This window comes from Buteo buteo, chromosome 18 (genome assembly GCF_964188355.1).
Source record: "Buteo buteo chromosome 18, bButBut1.hap1.1, whole genome shotgun sequence".
Taxonomy (NCBI): Eukaryota; Metazoa; Chordata; class Aves; order Accipitriformes; family Accipitridae; genus Buteo; species Buteo buteo.
Window position 1 is genome coordinate 9,118,375 of NC_134188.1, and position 20,590 is coordinate 9,138,964.

The window sequence follows — 20,590 nt, forward strand, 5'->3', positions numbered from 1 at the left end:
GATATCTTGACACAAGAAGTGAAAGTTTGATACAGCTCCTTTTGCGTACTTCATTGTGAACAGGAAACCTACTGACCTGCTTGTTAGTTGGTTTAAAAATGTGCAAACATGCATGATCAGCTGTGTCCCCAGATTACAAGTACAAGCACTGCTCTCAAGTGTCCAAATCAGACACTCTAAATATCCATGGACTTTTAGTGTTATGTGAGATATGAATATAACTGAGTGATTGCACAGAATCTGAATGCACCCAATTTAAGCAATGTCCTGAAACTGTTTTGGAAAAAGGTTTTTACAGGACTTATGATAATGCAGCGTAGTGCACCAAGTAGATGCAGCAATTCCTAGTAGATCAAGTACTGCCTCAGCTGGCTCCCATTGCTCTAAACCAGACACGGTAGTGCCTTAGGTGTAGTAATGAATGAATGCCAGGGACAAGAATTCTGGCTCCCTTATTCTGTTTCTCTCATTGTTTCACAATGTGGCTCCAACCAACACTGATGGTCATTGAAGCTCCTGGGTGACAGCTTTTTAACTGGCCTGTCAGTCTGCTGTTTGGGTACCAAGATTTTTTTAAATGTCTTACTCATGATGCATATGTTTATCTCATTGCATGGAATCTGACAAGTCTTTCCTTACCACAACCCTGAGTGTAAAGAGTCGAATATGACCAAAATGCCACTCTTGTGCTTCCCTGGGGCTTCTGGAGACCCCCAGCAAAAGTTGGAGTAACCTCAGATTTTGTCTTCTCTAGCATTCGTTATCCCTAATTTATACAGGCTTTTAATGCATCCAGGGGCTTATTCTGCTAGCTTGGTATTTCCCACGCACAGCAATTTCTGTCTAGTCATCTTGTTATAGCTCAGTCATCCCATTTACACCAGGGCTGGGGCTCCGGCCTAAGCTCAGGATCCAGCAGTCTGTCCAATTAAGGTAGGTCTGGAGTTGATGGAGGGACTGCAAGGTGAAAAGGATAAGATGTGAATTAAAATTAGGATTTTAATTGCAGATTGTCTCCCTCATTCTGCACCAAAAATCAAGAGACTGTGCTATATTACAACTGCAAGTCCTTATTATGATGTGCTTCATTTTTACCCATTTTATGGGTGTCATTTGCAGTTCCTCATTTTGTGTACAGAAAAAATAGGAAGATGGTAGTATTGGAAGAGAATATTTTGTTTGAGATGAGCAGGCGGAGGAGCTGGTTAGTTTTCAGCTCTGTGTTCTTTTGTATGTATTACAATCAACCATTTCCTCCTCTTTACATTTTTATTTCAAGTGGAAAAAGAATGAAAGCCATCCAAAAGATGTAAAATCTTGCCTGCAGAATTATTTGCCCAAGTAATATACTACATTTTTTCACCGCATCTTTGTAGCATAAGGCCTTTTTCATTAGAAGCATATCATAAGATTAGCAATAAAATCAAACAAGCTAAATAAATTAAGCTGTAGCCTGTGTATCAATCAAACACCCAACCCCCTCGAAGGATTGTTCTGACTGCAAAGAAGCTTTTCCTTATGCGCCGTCTTGAGGTTTTTTATTTATGTCAAGAGAGAACCACTTGAAAGGAGCTCTATGGCTTTTCAATGGCAATTATAAAAACTACATTTCACATGTTGTGTGATTAATGGGGCTATTACTTTGGCTGAGTTCACTCTGGTTTAACACATCAGGGTTTTTCCCTCTGTGGTTTCTCTAGTAAAATGACAACTAGTTTGTGCAAAATGGCATTGATCATCTGTTCCAAATTATCAAGTGGGGCAGAAAGAAGGGCCTTGGGTTTCCCAGCTCCGTAAGTTCACTTCCTGATTTTTCTGGGACAGTCACATTTATGCTGACAAATGGCCTCATAAGCCCATAAAGGACAACATTTGCAATCGAGAGATGAGCAGTCTGCCTTCTGAAACTGTGCTTACTAGTGCTTCCCCTTCCCCTGCTTCCCCTTCACAGCAACGAACCCTTTCATATATGTGTTTAAAAGGAAAAGTAAATACCCTTTCTTGTGCTCCTCAGCTGTATTTATTTGCTCCTGGCTGCTTGCCCTGAGGCATCAGAGATGTCTCCAAAGCCTATTTATTTTCCTTCTGCCCCCTGCTAGCTAACTTAACAGCAGTGCTAATATGGGCCAGAAAGCTCTGTCAGTCAGCAAGCAAACTGCAAAGCCTTTATTGGGTGTATCAGCATTACACCCGGTGCGTGCAGCAAGTAGAAAGAGTCTCAAGAGCTGTGGGGACACTGGGTGAAAATCCAGCCAATGCAGGATAGTAGGCAAATCTGTTTAAAAGGAGGTAGGATTTAAACTGTCATGAGGTATTTATCACCTTTTGTAGCCAGAAAACTTTTAGATTTTAATTATCCTGATTTAGCAGTGTCACTGAAAAGGGATTTAAGGTATAATAGACCACTTTTCACACAGTGTATTTATCCACTTGCTTTTGTCCTGAGAGTAGTTTATATTAAATGTCATTCTTGTTATTTCTGTTGTCTCACCGTCATATCTGAAATAATGTGCTATTCTCCTTCTTCAACTACACTGCAACATTGGCTTGTATATTTATGCTCAAGGCGATATTTAGAATTTGCTTTAAAATCAGCATTTTTACGCAGCTTTTCCCAAAGATGGTCACATTCTCCAGTCCTCTGGAAGTTGTCTCCTTTGATGTAAATTTATCCTCTCCCACTGTAAATTTTAAAAAGAGGGCTCAGCATTCTTAAAGCACCATCCAGCGCTCCCAAGCCCTTGCACACAAAAGGGCTGCACAAAAGGGCCGACGGCAGCCCTAGGAGGAGATTTTGCGGCAGCACTGAGTGCCAGGAGCCCGCTGGGTGCCATCCTCGCCTTGGCATCATCAGCGTGGGCTCAGGTCTCAGGCGAAGGTGCTCCTGCCCTGCTCTCCAGCGCAGGGCATCGGATGCTCTTGGCTGGTGAGCCTGAGCTCCTCCTGCTTGCAGGGGATGTAGAGGAGCTGGGGAGGTGGTGGAGCGGGGGTCTCGGGTGTGAGGCTGGGGGTGCCTGTGTGCCAGAACATGTCTTGGAGGATGCGATTACCCTGATACTCAGGGTGGAGCTGAAGGGTCACCTTAGCTCACACGAACGGCCCGCTGTCTGCTACACACTCTGCAGCAGGTCTCTGCTTCATGCTGCTTATCTGTAATCCCTCTGGGGGATCAGACCTGTCTCTCCTTGGGGCTGGCTGCTGCTCAGCGATGACGGGGAGAAGTGGGGCACAGAGGCGCTGGGGGCCAGGAGCAGCACCCGGGGCCAGAGGTCCCCTTCATGCTGGGGGCTGCCTCATGTCCCGCCTCCTGGGAGTGGGGAGGCACGTGGGGACCGATTCAGCCATGGGGGGGGCCTGGCATGGCTAACATCTTGGTCTGGCCCCAGAAGCCATCCTGAGTCCTGGCAGGCTCTGACCTCCATCCCTCTGCTTTCAGGAGCAGGGAAAGAACTGGGGCAAATCTCCCCCTTTTCCTTCAGAAATGATGGGGTCCAGCCCCCCTCACTGCTCAGAGCTGGACCCTGGTCACATAAACCACAGTGCATCTGACAGAGACAATTTGGAAGCTTTGCTGGTGGCAAATTTGGGCACTGCAAAAGTAAAGGGGATTCCTTTGACCCCACTGGCAAGGTGCAGGTTATCCTTATATTGTGAGAAACCTAATGCAAACCTATTCTTAATGGCTGGCAAACTTATTCTTAATTTTGATTTTAAAGGGCTCTGAAAAAGACTATAAGCTGTGGGTGATTTCAGGAAGAGAAGATGCTCCTTACCCTCTTATTGGTAAGTCCTTGGCATGGTTTTGTTTTTCAACATTCACTCAGTTTTTAGTGCTGAAGGAAGCAAGAAATACAGAGAAGAGTGAAATGCAGTTTCCTCTTTTGTTTTGTTTTGTTTTTCCTGTTTTTTCTCTTACTTCCCTGTCACGCAGTTTTGCCTATTTGGGGAGCTACTCAGATGCTGATCCTTTGTTTTGAAGAGCAATTGTCTGCTTGTCACTAAGAGGTTAAAAAAGTTCATTTATTTCTGCCCCAATTTTGCTGCATGAGTCTCAGTCTTTCTACAGAGTCAGCCTCTCCACTCACTCACCTCCTCTCCTGGAGCCAGTCCAACTTTACCATATTTCTTCCTACACTTCCATAGCATTGTTTACTCCCCTCCTCAGCAAAAGTCAGCAGAGTTTTGAGAAATGTTCTGTTCTTCCACAACTCAAGTTAACTGATTCAAGAGGTCCGTTCCAATCCTGTATTTCTCTTACTGGCTGACAGGTCCCCTCTGATTAGGAGAAAATTATTGGTTATTCACTTTCTAAAATGCTTTTTGAGACCTTTCCTCCCCAGGAATCAACCCAAAGCTCTGAAGTGATTGGATGGAGTGATTTGATTTTGGCCCATGATTCACTGAGAACAAATCCCTTCCCATTATTAAGAACCTTTCCCTGTAGAAGCCTGGCATTACTTGCGCTATATGAGTTCACAGATGATTAGAACAAGAAAAATTTGTGGATTTTCTGTTTTCCTCCTGCAAATCTAACCCCAGTAAATCTTAGCATTCCTTCTTAAAGCGGCCTTAGCTACAAATGCTTTGCTGGAGTCAGACAACGTTAATATTTATAAAATGTCTAACTTGTGCACCTCATAGACAGTGCAAACCGGTTTCTCTCTGAAACATACCAGACTTTGTCCTTCTGACTATTATGTGTAACTTCTTCAGATAAAATTTGCTTTTAAACATAGAACCAGAGAATTCAGAAACGGGAAAGGCCTTTCTAATTGTCTGACTCTCTCACTTCAAATTCAAGTTACAGTCCTTGGAAAAGAAGAACCTGATATAAAACTGATGCTGTTCTTGATATTTATGCAAAGGTTTATTAGGTAAAGCCAGCTTTTATCACAGGTAGACATCAGAAACAGAGTTAGACTGTGCTTCTGCTTCACACTACCTATAATCTCAAATAACATCTCTTCCACTATCAGTGTTGAAGCCTAAGTGCAAGTTAACTAAAACATCTTAACATTGTGCCCATATTTAATATATTTCAACCACCAGGTCTTTAGGCAAGTCCGAAAAATATCTTTCTGGTGGCATTTTTGAAAGCTCCTCCAGAAATGAATTGCCTCTGTGTAGTCCCCAAAGATGCTGGTTAATGCCGAGTGTAGTTCATTTACATTAGCCCTGTGATTAACGTTTCCTTCCTGTTTCAGCCTCAGACAGGAACCATAATTGTGTCTCGTTTGACTGAGTTGATGGCTGTTGCACTTACCATGGAGAGGGAGGGAAGATCACTTTCGTACTGGATTTTTTGGTTTTACATGCTCAGCAAAAAATTGACTGCTGCCGAAATCTCATTTCTCGCTAGAACAATATAAGCAACCAGTACTTCAACTTTCAGTGTCACAAGTAAAGCAGTAGAAAGAATAAACATTTAATTCAGAAGTAGTAACTTTTATTTTTTCTCATGGGCTTTTATGTGATACAGCTGTAATAGGCCTGATTTTACTTTTACATCTGTTTAACTACACCAAACACAGTAACTCCGTATCTGCCAGTATATGATTTATGTCCATGTAGATATGCAGAAAAGCATCAATTCTGAGATTGCTGAGAGAGAAAGTGCTGCAGGCCAGTATGCAAAATCTGCTTTTCCTCCGAGGCAGATGGAGTTCTGCAAGCCTCCAGTCAATCCAACACAGAATATTATGATTTCTCTTTGAACAGGACATGAATATCCCTTTGGAATTAAAATGAGCCACATTCGTGACGCTATGCCCCATGGATCAAAGCACTGTGCCTGCCCCAGGCAGCTTCAGGGGTCCTTCTTGACGGAGCAGCTGCCCCAGGAGCTGCAGTGCCAGTTTGTGCTGAAGCCAAGCCGCCTGGCTGTGTGCCAGCAGCTGAATGGTACGTTGCCCCCCTTGCCCCAGCATCGTTCGCCCAGAGCCCGGCTACCTCCCTGGCTCTGCTACAGGAAGCAAACGCGCCGGGATGTGAGGGTGGTGGAAAGCGAAGGGGAGCACGCAGATGTGCCTTCCAGCTGCATGGGGGATTTTGCAGTGTAGCTCTCCCTGATTTAAGTGTGCTGTTGTATACCTGTCATCTTTGTAAGTTACATTTTGACAAGCTGCCTGTCAAATGGTTGCTCTAAAACCAGCGAAAGAAAGACAAGATCTCTCCTCTGCAATTTTTTGTAAGTCTATTAGCCGAGCTTCTCTCTGCAGCCCTCGCTGTGCTCTGTAGCAAGGCAGAGTGGTTTTACGGTTCAGGAGTCAAAGCTTGACTTCGGCACAGAATTCCCATGCAACATTTGGCAGCATCCTTTATCTCAACAAGGTACTTAGGACTACACACCTGCTTCACTGGGACCCTCACGTGGCAAAGCCTAGGCATGTACTTGAGTACCTAGATGAAGTGAGCGAATACAACTCCTTTATTGCAGTTCTCTGAGTAAAATGAAGACAGTAATATTTCCTTCTGCCTTTGGCTTTGATGCTGCAGAAATATGAGCACCTGCTCTCTGTTTTGCACTCTGTTGTCAATGACACAATGACTGCTCACTGCTCATGGGTAAAACAAACGAGATCTTTACAGGATTGGGGCTTTAGACTAAAAACTCTGTAGGGGAAGGATGCATCCCATGGTGTGGTTTTATTGTGCTTAACACACTGGCATACTCAGCTTGGTTGGGAACTCAGCCCTACTTCACCATTAATGACCATATAATAATAAAAATAACATGCACACTGTTATCCTGTGCAGTCCCCAGTAGCCAAGATCTCCCACAATATATGAATGGAATCCATTTGTAACATTTTTAGAAATTAAATATAATGAAGCTATACCAGTGTCTATTACAAATTATTCCAGAAATTGGTTGCATTTTATATAAATTAATTTCCTTTTCACATGCCTTCATCCCCCTCCCCAGTAATTTGTATCATATATTACTTCATGGCATATTTTAAGAATGAGTCAATCTAGCAAAGGGGTGTAATTAGGTTTACAGGCCCTGCTTGGCAGCTGACATTGACTGGCAAGAGAAAATAGAAATGTAAATCAGGCCTGTGAAGTTCTAATGCAGATGTGTTGTCAGCGGTGCTGTGCAAGCCCCAGGAGGGGAGGCGAGGCTGGCTTTGGGGCAGCAGAAGCGTGGGGCAGCCTGCAAGTCATACACAGGGACTGTGCTAAGTGGGAGAAAGAGGTTTTTAGTCCATTCACCTTTCCTACTTTATCAGACAAAACCTTTTAAAGTGATGTATAGGTCTGGCTGCTTGCAAACCAGATTATCTTGCATATAGCGCTGGTCGTTGTGCTCTTCCTAACTCCTTCTTACCTATTTCAGTTTTGGAAAATGGCAAAGAGTACCTGTGTGCAAGCCAAGGCTATGATCTGTCTTTGGGCTCATCTTCAGATCAGCAAGCCAAAATCTGTGCTGTTGTTAGGTAACCACTAGGCACACCACCACATACAGGGCAAATTTACCGGGAGCGGAGTCTGTAACCCCACATTTCACTGCCACACATGCTGTGTTATCCTCCCTGCCATCACTTCCCTGCACCGACACCGCTGTGCTGGACGTGCTGTCCCTTCTGGAGGCAGCAAGGGGTAGCTGCCCAGTTGTACCAGCATGCACCATGGTTAGGCAGCGTTGTAGGTGTTGACAAGCAGACATGACTGACAACTGGCCGTCATGTCAAATAAGTAGCTGTGTGGACACCAACTGTGGTGGTGTAGTTGCATCAGCTGTCCTGGCAGGATGGTTAAAAAAAGTACAGAAGAATTTACTGTGTGGAAGAACTGGAGTGTTTCTGTTGCCTCTCCTGCAGCCTTTCAGCACGTAACAGGAATGGTCACCTACCGGTTAAACATAGCCATTAAGTAATGCTCATGAGCACCTGTCTAAAAAGTATTGTAAATACTGATTCACTTAAAGTTTAACTTGAAAGAACCGACTGCTGTCAGTGGCTAGTCTGTAATCCAAATTATTATTTCATCATCTGTCGAAAGAGAAAGCAAAATTTCAACAAGTTGGTCTCAATACAGAAAGGAGGTCTTTGAAAACTGACAGTTAGAGGTTTGATCAGAAAGAATGCTACATTGTTAAATAGATCTGAGGTTTTATTTAGAAGTTTCTGATTAGTTTGCAAGAAGAGGAAATGCCACTTGCATGGCTGGGATACTACCTATGAATAGAAATTTCCTGCATGTAAATTATTAGCAGAATAGATGGGTACTGTGAGCTCTGAGCAAGATCTGCAACCAAAGAAGTATTGATTTTTTCCTGATTGTGGCCTAGAATAATCCACCAGAGCAGGGCCCTGATGTTTTTTTATGGTAGTACTTCCACAGAGCAATAATTGGCATCTGTCTTGGCTGAGAGGAGGTTGGGCTTCTCCTAGTGTTGTAACTTTGGACAGGTTCAAGAGAAGAAAGTGTACGTCTTCCCCTTCTCATCTGCTCTTTACCTTAAGAATTCTCAACCCCCTTAGAAAAGGGGGTATGAAAAGGATGAGTTTCCCTGTTTTCAGTGAATGTTAGTTTTGTAAGCGTCATGGCATTTCGTTGCTGTACATCAGTTGTTGGTTTCTGCTCTGATATGTTGAAGAACCCTGATTAAGATTTCCTTCCTGTCCCAGGAGAGAGCTGCAGTTCATCACAGTTACCCCTTGCTCACATTGTCCATTTGAGCCATGGCTTTTAAGAGTGGAGCAAACTAAGTGAGCCACTAAGAAAAGTTCCTAATTTTAAGACCCTTTTTTTTTTTTCACTTCTGCTATTCCTTGTTCTCCAAAATAGCATCTCTTCTTAATTTTTACTTCCACTGAGATCTACAGGGTTGCCAGAAAAAAAACACCAATATGTATTTGCCGTTGTGTGAGTAGAACTCCAAGTGAAGCAAACCATATTCATGTGCTAATATCCAGCTCATCTAAAAGAAAAAAATGTCATTTTGAAAGTTACAGGTTAGTTATGTTCTCCCCAAACATGACATGTCAAGTAAAGCCTTAGACACTGCCAAGCTTATATTTCATGGAGCTTTGGACTGCTTAAAATGTATACCCTCCTTGTTATTTTTTATGAAGAGAATTTTTCATCAGGCTTTCTCATTCATATGTTCACATTTTGAGTTAAACTGTAACTTTTCATCCTGTAAGCCTCTAATGAAAAGACTTCCACCCATTCCCAAAGGGAGCATGATCTCCTAGAATGGAATGACATATAATGAAAATTGCTATTTGGGCTAAAAAACAAATGTAGTAAAGCATAGGAGAGAAAAAAAATGGTATTATACCACACTCCTTACTTCTGCAAGTTTTGCTTCTACCCTCTGCAAGAACAGAAGGCAAAATGTTTGACCAGGTGGAAGAATCAGCTAATAGAAAGGTGCATAGGGTAGGCAAGCAACTAAATCAAAGCTGACTGGCTTTGAAAACATCTAGAAAAGGAAAAATATATTAGAATAAGTTTTTCCCAGTTAGCACTTTCATCATAAACAGCCTCAACCCACCCTTAGCAGTAGCCCATGCTGTTAAGAAGACTTTACACTGGCTGATGTTGAGAAAGGTCATATGAAAAAAACCCTTTTTGTATTCCAATACTAGTATTTCCTTCTCTATACACTGCAAATAAGAGCTTCAATTAGTGGTGCTCTTTAGATATCTCATGAAATACGTTAAAATAAATGAAGACAAACTGAGCCCATCAGCGTGTTGGCAGCATGCTGAAATGCCATCTGGAAGGCATTGATTAAAGGGCAGGCACCATCCCTGGGCCATGGTCAGCAAATGCTTGGAGCGAGGACATTAATGATACTCTTGCTTTGTAGAGAAGAGAGCAAAGGCAGCGACTTTTCCTAGTCTGAAAATGTCTCACCCCATTAGTTCATTCTCTGGTGTTACATGTGGGGAGACCAGGTGCTCTCCCCCATTGCCAGGAGAACTAGGATGCCTCCGGACAGCAAGCCAAGGTGAGGGCAGTGGTGTTTATGTATCATTTTTTTCCAAATAAGGTCTGTGGTTTTGCACCTGTGGGTGGGAAATGAGTTATTTAGCACACTCCAGCTCCGTGTGAAGTCAGCAGGCTGAGGTTTGCCATCCCTCACTTAGTGGTAAGTGCTGACACTGTGGTCCAGCAGTGCAGTGCAGATGCTGGTGATCCTCTTAAGAGCCTGGGTAAGGCAGCGCATTCTCCACACACACACGCACAGGTATGTGCATGGTGGATTAGGCTGAGATGGATGCCAGGGAGTTGGTTGAGTTCATGACATTTTTTCCCTTGAAACTATAGCAACCACCACAAAACAAATACTGGAATTAGAATTGAACTGCATTTCTTCTAATAAACACCTTTCTCTTTTCCCAGACTTAAGCCAAAAGTCATTCAAAAGGAAAAGATCTATCATAAATTGGGCTTTTTGGCGTGGCCCAGGCACTCATTTGGACAATGCACCCCTCTCCTCAACATCTGCTGCTCCTGGGAAGCTCTTTGGCCTCTTGCTAACAGCCATCTGTGAGGATGACAACCTGCCCAAACCCCTCTTGGTGAGTCCCAGGCTCAGGGCTGGCTCTTACAGTGGTGGAATTTCTTTGTGTAGTGAATGAGAACACGGGGACACTTTGTAAACATGACACTGAAATTACCCAGGCAGAGAAACCAGAAGAAAACCTCATTTGTGGTTCTCAGCAAGAACTTTGGTTTTTAACATATTCTGTGGCCAGGCCTGGTTAATAACAAACAGCTTGAGAAATGTATGTGATCGGTCTGCTCCTCAGGGCTATTTCTTCTTTATAGCCCACGCTATAAGACTGGTTCCCTAATCCTCACTTACGCAGTGTAACTAAATGCCATGTTCACACATACTTTTTAAAACACTCCCAAGATCTCTCTAAAATCCCCAGTTCCATAAATGTGGCATCTACTGTCCTGTATAGACAGTCCACGTGTGCATACAAATGCTACCTGCCCTTAAGTAGACAGTTTCAGAGCCTTTCTTGAAGGCATTCCAGGGCAGGCAACCATTCTGGGTCCTCATTTTTGATCTGACAGCACCATTGCAAAAATAGGTGGGAAGGCAGAGGCTGCAGAAGTGTGTTTTCATCCTGTCTCGAGGGAGTGCCAGTGCTGTGGATGCTCTCAAAACCAGTCCAGGAACATGAAAAAGGTTGTCCTAGAGCCTGTTCCTAGGCATAATGAAGGCAGATGTGTGGCATTTTTGGTCAGGACTGAGGGCTACCCTTTGGTCAATGCAGCAGTTGAAATGTTTACAGAGTGGGAGTGAGCCCCGCAGGATTGGGCCCCTCATCCTAACAACCCGACTTTCGGCTGGAACAACTTGCCAGAACCCCACTGAAATCAGTGGGGTTATAGCAGTTTACAGGGAGAGATGGTTTGTCTCCTAAGCTTGTGCTTGATGTGCTCCTTTATCGCTGCCTGAATAGTGAATCAAACCAGGACTCTTCAGGTCTTTTAATAGTGTGGGCTTGTTATTTTCTTTTGCGGGAGAAGTGTGCATTTTTACCATTTAGGTTATTTAAGTAAGCCCTCCAGAGATGGACTCTGTAAGAATCTGGTCCCTCATTCTCTCTGAGATATGAGCCAATGCTGCATTTCAGAAATTTCTCCAGAACATAAATATTAGTAAATTTTTAACTGAAAAAAACAAAGTTACTAAGCATAGACTCACAGCTTGGTAGACTTTGTGCTTTGAATCTTAACCACTGTGTTTATGCCACAAAATATAACTTACTTTTGATTTCATGCAGCATCTCTGGAGAATGGAATACTGCATCTGAGGGACTGTGTGGGATTCACCTACAAGAGAAGGAAAATATCAGGGATGAATGCTGCAGGCATGTTTGATACCTCTGCTTCAGAGCTTCAAACTTGCTTTCACAGCTGAAGGGCTCTCTTTTAGCCATTGCCACACTGAATTGTCTTACACCATTAGCTTCATTCATGTAATTTTGTCTGGGTTTACTACTTTAAGAGGGGCTTCCCAGTTTTATCTTGTGGGTATTTTATTCAAAATATATTTTCAAACCAATTGTTCATGTGCTAAGATCCTGTGCTGTGGAACTCAGCCTGTTTTGAAAGCAGAGCTCTAAATCCCTGCAGAGAAAATGGAAATGCTGCCACGAGTCCTGCTGCCATGAAGGTGATCCTACGAAGCGTCTGCACTTACATGAATGCTTGGCTTTCAACTTCTGCAAGAACAAGAAAGAAACGTTAAAAAGAAAAGTAAAAATAATGGTTTCCATTAGACTTATTTGCACTGCTGTGTGTCGGGAAGACCTACCTTACAGCCCGGACTAGGAAAGTCACCAAACCCCACTGCTTAGCCATTACTGTTACAGTAGCTTGGTTTAATGATGACAGACTCTCCCCCAGTGTCCCTTTTCTTGCCATCTCTTTGATAACTTGGTCCTCAGGCCACTGTGTGCATGCACATAATCCCAGAGACTGTCTGCACGCATTTCCCCCTTGGAAGAGACAAACATGATAAGTTCCACATCTCTTGGAGCAGGCCTGGGGAGAGGTGACCAGCATGTCTGAGAGATGACCCACAGGAGACCACAGAGAATTAAGTAGCTGGAAAATATCATGTACATATTACGTCAGGAGAGGTCTCTGATTTCAGCATTTCCTTTTCTGCTTATTTTCCTCTCTTACATAGCAGAAGAAATCAGGCCCTCCTGTTATTTTAAAAGCTAGGCAGGAATCTGCTTGTTTTCCCTTTCCTTTTAAATATGTCATGTAGTGAACTGCCTACCTGTTTACTCCTCTGCAGCCTCATTGGCTTTAGAGGAGCTGTAAGCCAAACTTTAGCCCCCTCTGGGTGACTTCCCAGGTGGGAACACCTTGCCCCAGAGGTGGGCTCGCTAAAACAGCCCTAAGCGGCTTCCAGAGTACAATACCACTCACAAGAAGCAAAGGACGTAAAAATCTGACTCTGATCTGCTGTAGAAGTGCAGATAGATATTAACAAACAAAGCACTTTCCAGCTTAGATGAAATGTCTGGTTTTTTCAGACATCCAGGCATGGAACAGAAGTCTTCATCTCTGATCAATGATAGTGTTGAACACACTGATGAGCGGTGAGGGTCTCATATCTTCCTGCAAGGTGGTGTCTGGCTGAGGCCACTGTCACACGCAGAGCTTTGGATTAGGTAGACCAGTGTCCTTTTCCCATACCAGAGTGTTTATTTATTTAAATGACTTGGCTAAAACTTGCACAGATCCTGGAAGATCATGCAGAAGGTTAGTGCTCAGCAGTGGCAGCACAGCATTTCTGAGGGAATTTTTTTTCCAAGATCAGTGCCCCAGACCACAGCTTTGCTGTGCGGTTTGGTGTGGCGTGGAGGGTGAGCCTTGACTTCTGTTTGATTTTTGAGTTGTTTTAGGACTCAAAGGTTTTCACCTGGGGCAAAAGTGGCAAAACTACATTTTAATGGCACTAGACCATAAAATATATTTCTGAGAAAGCTTCTCTGCCTTTTAATTTTGTTTAGGACATGCTTTCCCTCCTTTACCAAGAGGGCCCTTCCACCGAGGGTATTTTCAGACGCTCTGGAAGTGCAAAAACCTGCAAGGAGCTCAAGGAGAAGCTTGATTCAGGTGCTGAAGTGGACCTAGCCTGCGAATCCATATTTGTGACAGCATCTTTGTTTAAGGTATGGGAAGAACATTCCTTTCCCCCTTTTTGGGTGAGAGCAGTGCCGATCCTGGGCACAAACAAGTAGGACTTTTCCCCAGGGACAGGCCCAAAGAGGACTTGGTGGGCTGAATTAAGAAGAATGGGCTGGCACATTAACATTGTGAGGATCTCCAAAGGAGGCTACCACTGAATTAGGATGGGGAAGAGGACTAGCCAGCTTGTTTTGCTGCCAGCTTTCCTGAGGTCTCAGCTACAACCTGGTCCTGTTACTCTCTTTATCTCTGCTTAAAATCAATGAAATACTAGAAAGGCAGGTTTGCAGACCTGTTTCCTTACTCGTCAGTAATACCCTACACTACAGACCCTAGTGAGTGTATAGTTTTGCCCAAAATATTTGGATTAATTTCCTATGCATTATCTTTTCCAACAGACTTCTATCTAAGTCAGTAAAATATCAGCTACAAGGAGGATCAGCATATTTCTTTTCACATTTTAGTGCAGTGCATCTGTTTATGTGTAGTTTGTGCTTAAAAGAAATAGTAATCTCCATTCTCAAGCAAGCACTTCTTCGGTGGAATATTTTTATTGCAGAAAGCCATACCTCTTGCTACCATGTGAGAGGTTTTCATGGGTGAGACGTACAAAATTACTTTCCTACTGCTGGATTTAGGACATGCATTTAGGGCAGGACAGCTGCACCATGCAAAGTGCTGGTGTGCAATGCTCATCCCATGGTAACAGTTTCACTGAGGGGCAGTTGCTTAGCATTTCTAACAGTGAAGAGTTACCACATAAGTGCAAATGTGTTATTCACGTGCATCATAGCTTCCCTTACCCTAGCTTATTTGGGAAGCTAGGATTTGGGCTTGCTCCCACGTTGCAACAGTTTGCCCGCCATTGGTTGAGGTATTAGGAAACTGGAGCAGCAAGACTATCCATGGCTAGTGTAAGTACTCCATTACCAAAAGGGATTGATTAGGGGAAGGAAGGTAGGGGTGCCTTGGAATGCTTATGGTCTGGAGGTATTGGAGTTTGTCAGGCAAGGAGAAGAAACGGGAACTACAGATGAAGTTCAGTGATAAGTAAAGGCAGAAATTATGCAACATCAAAATAACTGGTCCCACTGCAGATTTTTTTAGTTCAGCAATAGCAAATGAAGCATCCGAATACCTCTATTTTGACAGGAAAGGGTGAGGAAAGGGCAGGAAAATATTCACTTTAAGCATAATCCAAAGTACTTCTTTATCTCAGTGATTTTCTGCTGGTTTTGGTTGCTGTGTGGAACAAGATGCTTGTCAGCTAGTGCTGTCCCACTGATACATCCTCTTGTATCTGCATATCTTATTCTTACTCCCTCCTGTGCTCCAGAACAGCTGTTCACGTGTTTTGTTCTTCTTTTCTCTTGATAAGGATTTTCTTCGCAACATCCCAGGCAGCATTTTGTCATCCCAGCTCTGTGATAAGTGGGTCTCAGTGATGGATCAGGGAAATAATGAAGAGAAGATAAAAAGCATCCAAAGGTAAAGTTACTTATATTCTCTGTATTCTTTTCATATAAATTTGTATCCCAGAATGCAGGATCCCAAATATTCAACTTACAACATTCAACTAATTTTCTTTAATAGGTGCTAAAAATATCTTTGTATATGACAGAGCATTCAAACTTACATATATATACTTAGGCAATTGCCTGTATGGGACAATTTTCTGACTCTCTTTTGTCCTGCTTTTCTGCCTTTTGTGGATACCAGTAAATAAAAGAAATATCCTTTCATGAAAAAAAATATTTATAGTATTTATAAATACGCTGTCCAAGACCTGGATTTCTGCCTGATACCAAACCCAAAATCATCTGCAGGGAGCTTCGGGGTCCTGGGTGAAAGGGTAGCTGAAATCAGTTCCTCATATATTCCCCCTCATTCCTCTCAAGTTCTAGTGACCATTTTGAAGCCAAGATGGAATTGTGAATAAAATACTGGAGCGTAGAGACAAAGGAAACCTCCACCCTTGCAGGTGATATAAAACAGGAAGTGGGCAAAGTTTATGTCATGGGAAACAGAGCTTTGGTCACTAGCTGACCTCATGCGTACTTACATACATGTATACTTATGGCAACTAGACGGCATGGAGAGACAACTGAACTGTTTGTTTAAGTGAATAGTGAATTATCAGGCAACTTAGGTGAAATACAGTTTCATGTCATACATTGTACTTGGTTCATTAATTTGACAGAGTCTGATTTTAATTATGTGTTAGAGTGTTTTCTGTTCTCCCAGAAAACTGTTCAGAGATGTGTCACAGTGAGGGAAAGCAGCTGAGCAAGAACACCTCTTTGACACACTCCCTGGTTTAATTAGTTACCCTGTTTCTGTATTTTCTTTATCTTGACTTGTGTGTATCTATGGAAAATGGTTTTATTTTGTCCAGTCGCTAATTTGAAGAATTATATTTGTATATGTTTTCAGGTTAATAGAGCAGCTCCCCAGAGCTAATGTTGTTCTCTTACGTTACATCTTTGGAGTACTGCATGGTATAGAAATGCGATCTGAAGAGAACCAGATGAATGCTTTTAATCTGGCTATCTGCATTGCACCTAGCCTGCTCTGGCCTCCTGTTTCCTCTGCTCCTGATATAGAAAGTGAATTTACAAAAAAGGTAAGAGACACTGCAATGTAGTAAAAAACCAAACCACCCTTCATCCTGTTCTACCAGGCTATTGGTTACAAACATGAAAACAGTCAGTACCTCTTCAAGATTGGGACTTAGCCTCTTATCAGGGCTCCAGAAACCTTCATTGAGCTATTCTGATAATCTGCCTGGAAGAAGGGGAGGGAGATCATAAAGCAATACCCAATGTATTAGCAAAGTGCTTCTCTCATCAAAAAGATCTCTGGTTATGGTGACCTTGGAACAGGGCAGAGTAGAAATGGAAAAGATGTATACAAGGATGTATACTGAGACATTTTAGCTGGGCCTGGCTGTTTTCCTCAAGCTCAGGAGATCAGGAGAGGAGTTCCTGGCTGCCAGGAGCCACACCACGGGTGGGCAGTTTGCTCCTATTCCTCATCTGTACGGTGAACTTGCCCTGAGTGGAATAATGGAAGATCTGACAAGGCATCTCTCTCCCATTGCTGTGTTGCAGATTTCTAGTCTGGTACAGTTCCTCACTGAGAATTGCTGCAGGATTTTTGGAGAGGAAATTACCTCCCTCTTTGGAGAAATACTGATGACATGCAAGAGAGAGAACAGCTCAGGTAATACAGATGATGTTTTGATCCTGTTAGACAGCTAAACTCAGCCAGGCAAAAGATCAGTATATTCTATGGAAGAATGCTGTTCCCTCTTCATGTGGTGTTCCCACACACTGCTGTTATCTTTCCTTTGCCCAAAGTATTGGTGATAATCACTGATTCAACTTATCATAGACCTGGACCATATCACAAAACGCTGTCTCAAAGAATCCCTTGCTCCTAATCCAGTCATCTGAGCCACTATATTAAAAAAAGGGAGGGAGGAGAAACAAAGAAAAAGAAAGAAAAAAAATTGGAGGTTTCATCTCAAGTCTAGAATTTTTTGCCCCACCCTATGTTTTCCCAGTGTATCAGGAAGTCAGTGATCAACTTACGGTTATAATACAGCTGTCACACCATTATATTAGGGTTGAAAGCATCTATTCTTCATTATCAAAAGGGAGAGATCTCCAAAGTTTCAATGGGACATCCAGATTTTGCTACTAGCACAGAAAAATCATGGAACTGGTGACTGAAAATGTCTGACAGACTAGTTGGCAGAGCATTCCAGAATATCATTAGTGCTCTTTTTCTCTCCAACTCTGTGATAGTATCAATTTTGACTGGAGTTTGGGGTCTCTCCTTAAAATATTTCTAAAGCAGCATCTCTGTAAAATAAATCTTGGCACAGCTCACCTATACTAAAAGGGGTAATGGCACTTGCTCCGGCATGCCAGACTCAGTATCCCAAACTCCTCATGCTCTGCCTCCAGTGAAATTTGGTGAAATCCAATGAAATCTGGGCTGCCCCTTCCCCAAGAGTGGAAGCACATGGGATCTGCTGTGCTGGGATGTGCTGGGACTGAGAGCTCAGACTCACGATAGGTTACGGCAGCTGAACAAGTTTTCAGGCACGCACTGAGGCATGGTGACTGCCCATGCATGAACTCTGTCTGCTGCAAATGTGAGATAAGTCAGCTTAGCATAGCCCAGAGCAAAAGAGATTTAATGTAATTCCAATTATCGCATATACGGAATAGGGCCCAGGTGTGCACTGCTCAGTGGAAATGTGGTGATTGTTTAAACTTAGACTAGAACTTTCTTCATAGTGTTGCTCTTAAAAATACTGTATTTTCTGGAAGACCATAAGAGTATGAAGTATGCCCTGTTTTTTTCATTTATCTAAAGAAGGAAAGAAAGGTTAAATGTTGCTTTCAATACTCAGTAATGAAAAGAAAAATTCAGTAAATTACTGATTCAATACACTGTATGGTAATTATTGTTTACAGCTGGATTACCTACTACTAAAGTTCCCCACTTAATAAAAAAAAAACCCACAAAAAACCCTAACCCTTATTTGTGCCATTATCCTATGTTTCTCGACTGAACTGCAACTTAGCACTCATTTCAGTTTTTCTATTTCAAAATGAGACAGTAATTTTATCTGAAATCATTGGCATTTCTGCTTGATGAATCTTTAAAGGGCAAATGCTCCTGAAAGTAAAGGGTACTTGCCAAAAGAAAAAAAAAATGCAGCTGCTTGTCAGCAGGGTGATTCAGTCACTGATGTGTTAACACTTGGTTTGTCCTTGCAGATGCTGCTTCTCTCCATCTGAATGACTCTTCCTATGACAGCCTGGAAAACGAGGCGAACGATGAAGCTGACTCTTCTTCTAGCGATTGGATTAAGAACCGAGATCAGGATAACAGGAGCAGGGAGTCTGTCTTCACTCTGAGTGACGGTGATTCGGAGCAGACAGAGGTGGATGAAATCCAAAGTAAAACCAAATCGAAACAGTTGACAATTTCTGTTGACGTACACCACAAGTTTTCATCGCAAGAAAACTCAGAGAATGAGTCTCTCTGCTCCAGTGCACTGGGCTTCTCTTCAGCAGCTACCTCAGGTGCCCTCAAAACCTTGAGGAGACACAGGCGCTCCTCAGAGCCCGCAATTGGCCTCCTTGCCCCCAGCTTCACCCACATTGGTGACGGTCATGAGAAAGCAACACGCAAAGCCAGCTGTGATGTTGTCCTATCTCACGAAGATGAAGACTATCTCCATCAGCTTCGGTCATTGCAGATGGAAGGGCAAAAGCTTATCAATCAGAGCTTGATTATAGGTATTAACATTGGTAAAAGTGACAACACAAACCAAAACATTGAAAAGAAAGACTTGTCCCATTGCCTCCTGCCTCCAACGCCAGAGGGATTAAATATTTGCTCAGGATTTAGCTCTTCTAGCCTGTCTTCTCCGGGGACTTCTCCATCTGTGTCGTCAATGAGCTCTCTGGACAGTGCTTTCTCTCAGTTTTCAGACCAATCTGTGTTTACCCCAACTGAAACCTCCTCCCCTTTCGATAGCACTTTTCAGTCGCTGAAGAAACACAAAGACACTGCTGCTGGAGCAGCTGATGACTATTTGGTTGCACCCACCAAGGTGCCACCATCTCCACAACCTACCGATGCTTTGGCTGAGAGGGGCTTGGTGGAGCCCAACAGCAGGCCAGCACCCCTGAAACCTACTGACGGAGTTGACAGCTATGTGATTAAGCCTGACATTCAGCCATTACCTCTGAAAGTCACAGGAAGAGACAGACTTCATGATCCAAGATCAAAGAGGAGGTCTAGAAGAGCCTTACAGCAATCCAAAGTTTGAAGAGACTGACCAAAGCTTTTTTGCGGAGGAATCTTAACACTTAAAATAAACACCATAAAGAAAATGCCTGTGGTGTTAATGTGTGTTCATTTTAAGTCTAATATCCAGGTTGTTCAAATTTAATTGAGCAGTCCCCAGATTCACAGGTTTTCTTTTTTTAGGAAACTGAGTAACGTTCCCACATAAAGCTTTGCAAGAACATTGTAAGAATAATAAAAACTGCTAAAAAGCAAGCAAACAGAAATGTCCCGAAAATCTGGAAGGGTCCCAGGAGGTTACTAAGAGCAGCACCCTGTACCCTGAGCCTGCCAGGGCAGCGGGGTGCCTGCTGGTCCTCTCCCCTTGACCACTCGTGTGTTGAGCCTTGCGGATGTGAGTCCCAGTCCTTTGTGGTTTTGATGTAGCGTGCAAAGTCAGCGTAGATTCCATAACTGTGGTATTATACTACTGTTCTGAAACTGATAGGTATTACTTTCATTGTCCTCCAAGGAATAAGTGTATTGTTTTCTGTATGTTTATAAAGTATGTTTGATAGGTGTAGTTATTTCTTTCACACTGCAAAAGAAAGAAAAAAATAAGCTCAAAAATATGTAAACAGAAATGCTGAAGCTTGTAACTAACACCTCGCAACTCTGTGTGTTTCATTTATTGTGCTTCGTTGGCTGTTCTGTTCATGTTTAAGTTGTGAATAGTTTCTTAACATTGCTGTAAATGGCATTATGTATTATTGCAAGCAGAACACATGTAATTTTATTATGCAGCATCTAAAACATCGTATAATATATTAAAAGTAATGCATTATCTAAATGCTTTGAGTTTGTATAATATATCCTGATAAATTTTGCTATTATATATGTTCTGAAAAAAATGTGTATTTTTGTACTTGCAAAAAACTGCTGCTAATTTTACGAGTTCTGTTTTGTTGTTACAGCACTGGTATTGATGTGTATGCATTCAATGCTATATATTAAATATTATTTGTTATGTCATAAATTCAATTTATATTCTGTGTAATTTTTTTTTAGGTGTCAGTTCTACAAGGTATTGCTGAAG

At 42.6% G+C, this 20,590-nt stretch overlaps 1 protein-coding gene across 1 annotated transcript in view; it reads left to right on the forward strand.

The window, feature by feature from the left end:
* The window catches only part of ARHGAP20 (Rho GTPase activating protein 20), a 62,463-nt gene extending 41,934 nt beyond the window's left edge, over positions 1-20,529 (forward strand). The window contains exons 8-15 of the mRNA XM_075049966.1: positions 3,717-3,783; positions 5,719-5,901; positions 10,360-10,538; positions 13,506-13,667; positions 15,062-15,171; positions 16,117-16,306; positions 16,794-16,905; positions 18,477-20,529. Of these exons, the coding sequence (XP_074906067.1) occupies positions 3,717-3,783; positions 5,719-5,901; positions 10,360-10,538; positions 13,506-13,667; positions 15,062-15,171; positions 16,117-16,306; positions 16,794-16,905; positions 18,477-19,537 (2,064 nt within the window). The 3' untranslated portion in view covers positions 19,538-20,529. The remainder of the gene's footprint in view (positions 1-3,716; positions 3,784-5,718; positions 5,902-10,359; positions 10,539-13,505; positions 13,668-15,061; positions 15,172-16,116; positions 16,307-16,793; positions 16,906-18,476) is intronic.
* Positions 20,530-20,590: the final 61 nt, after the last annotated feature.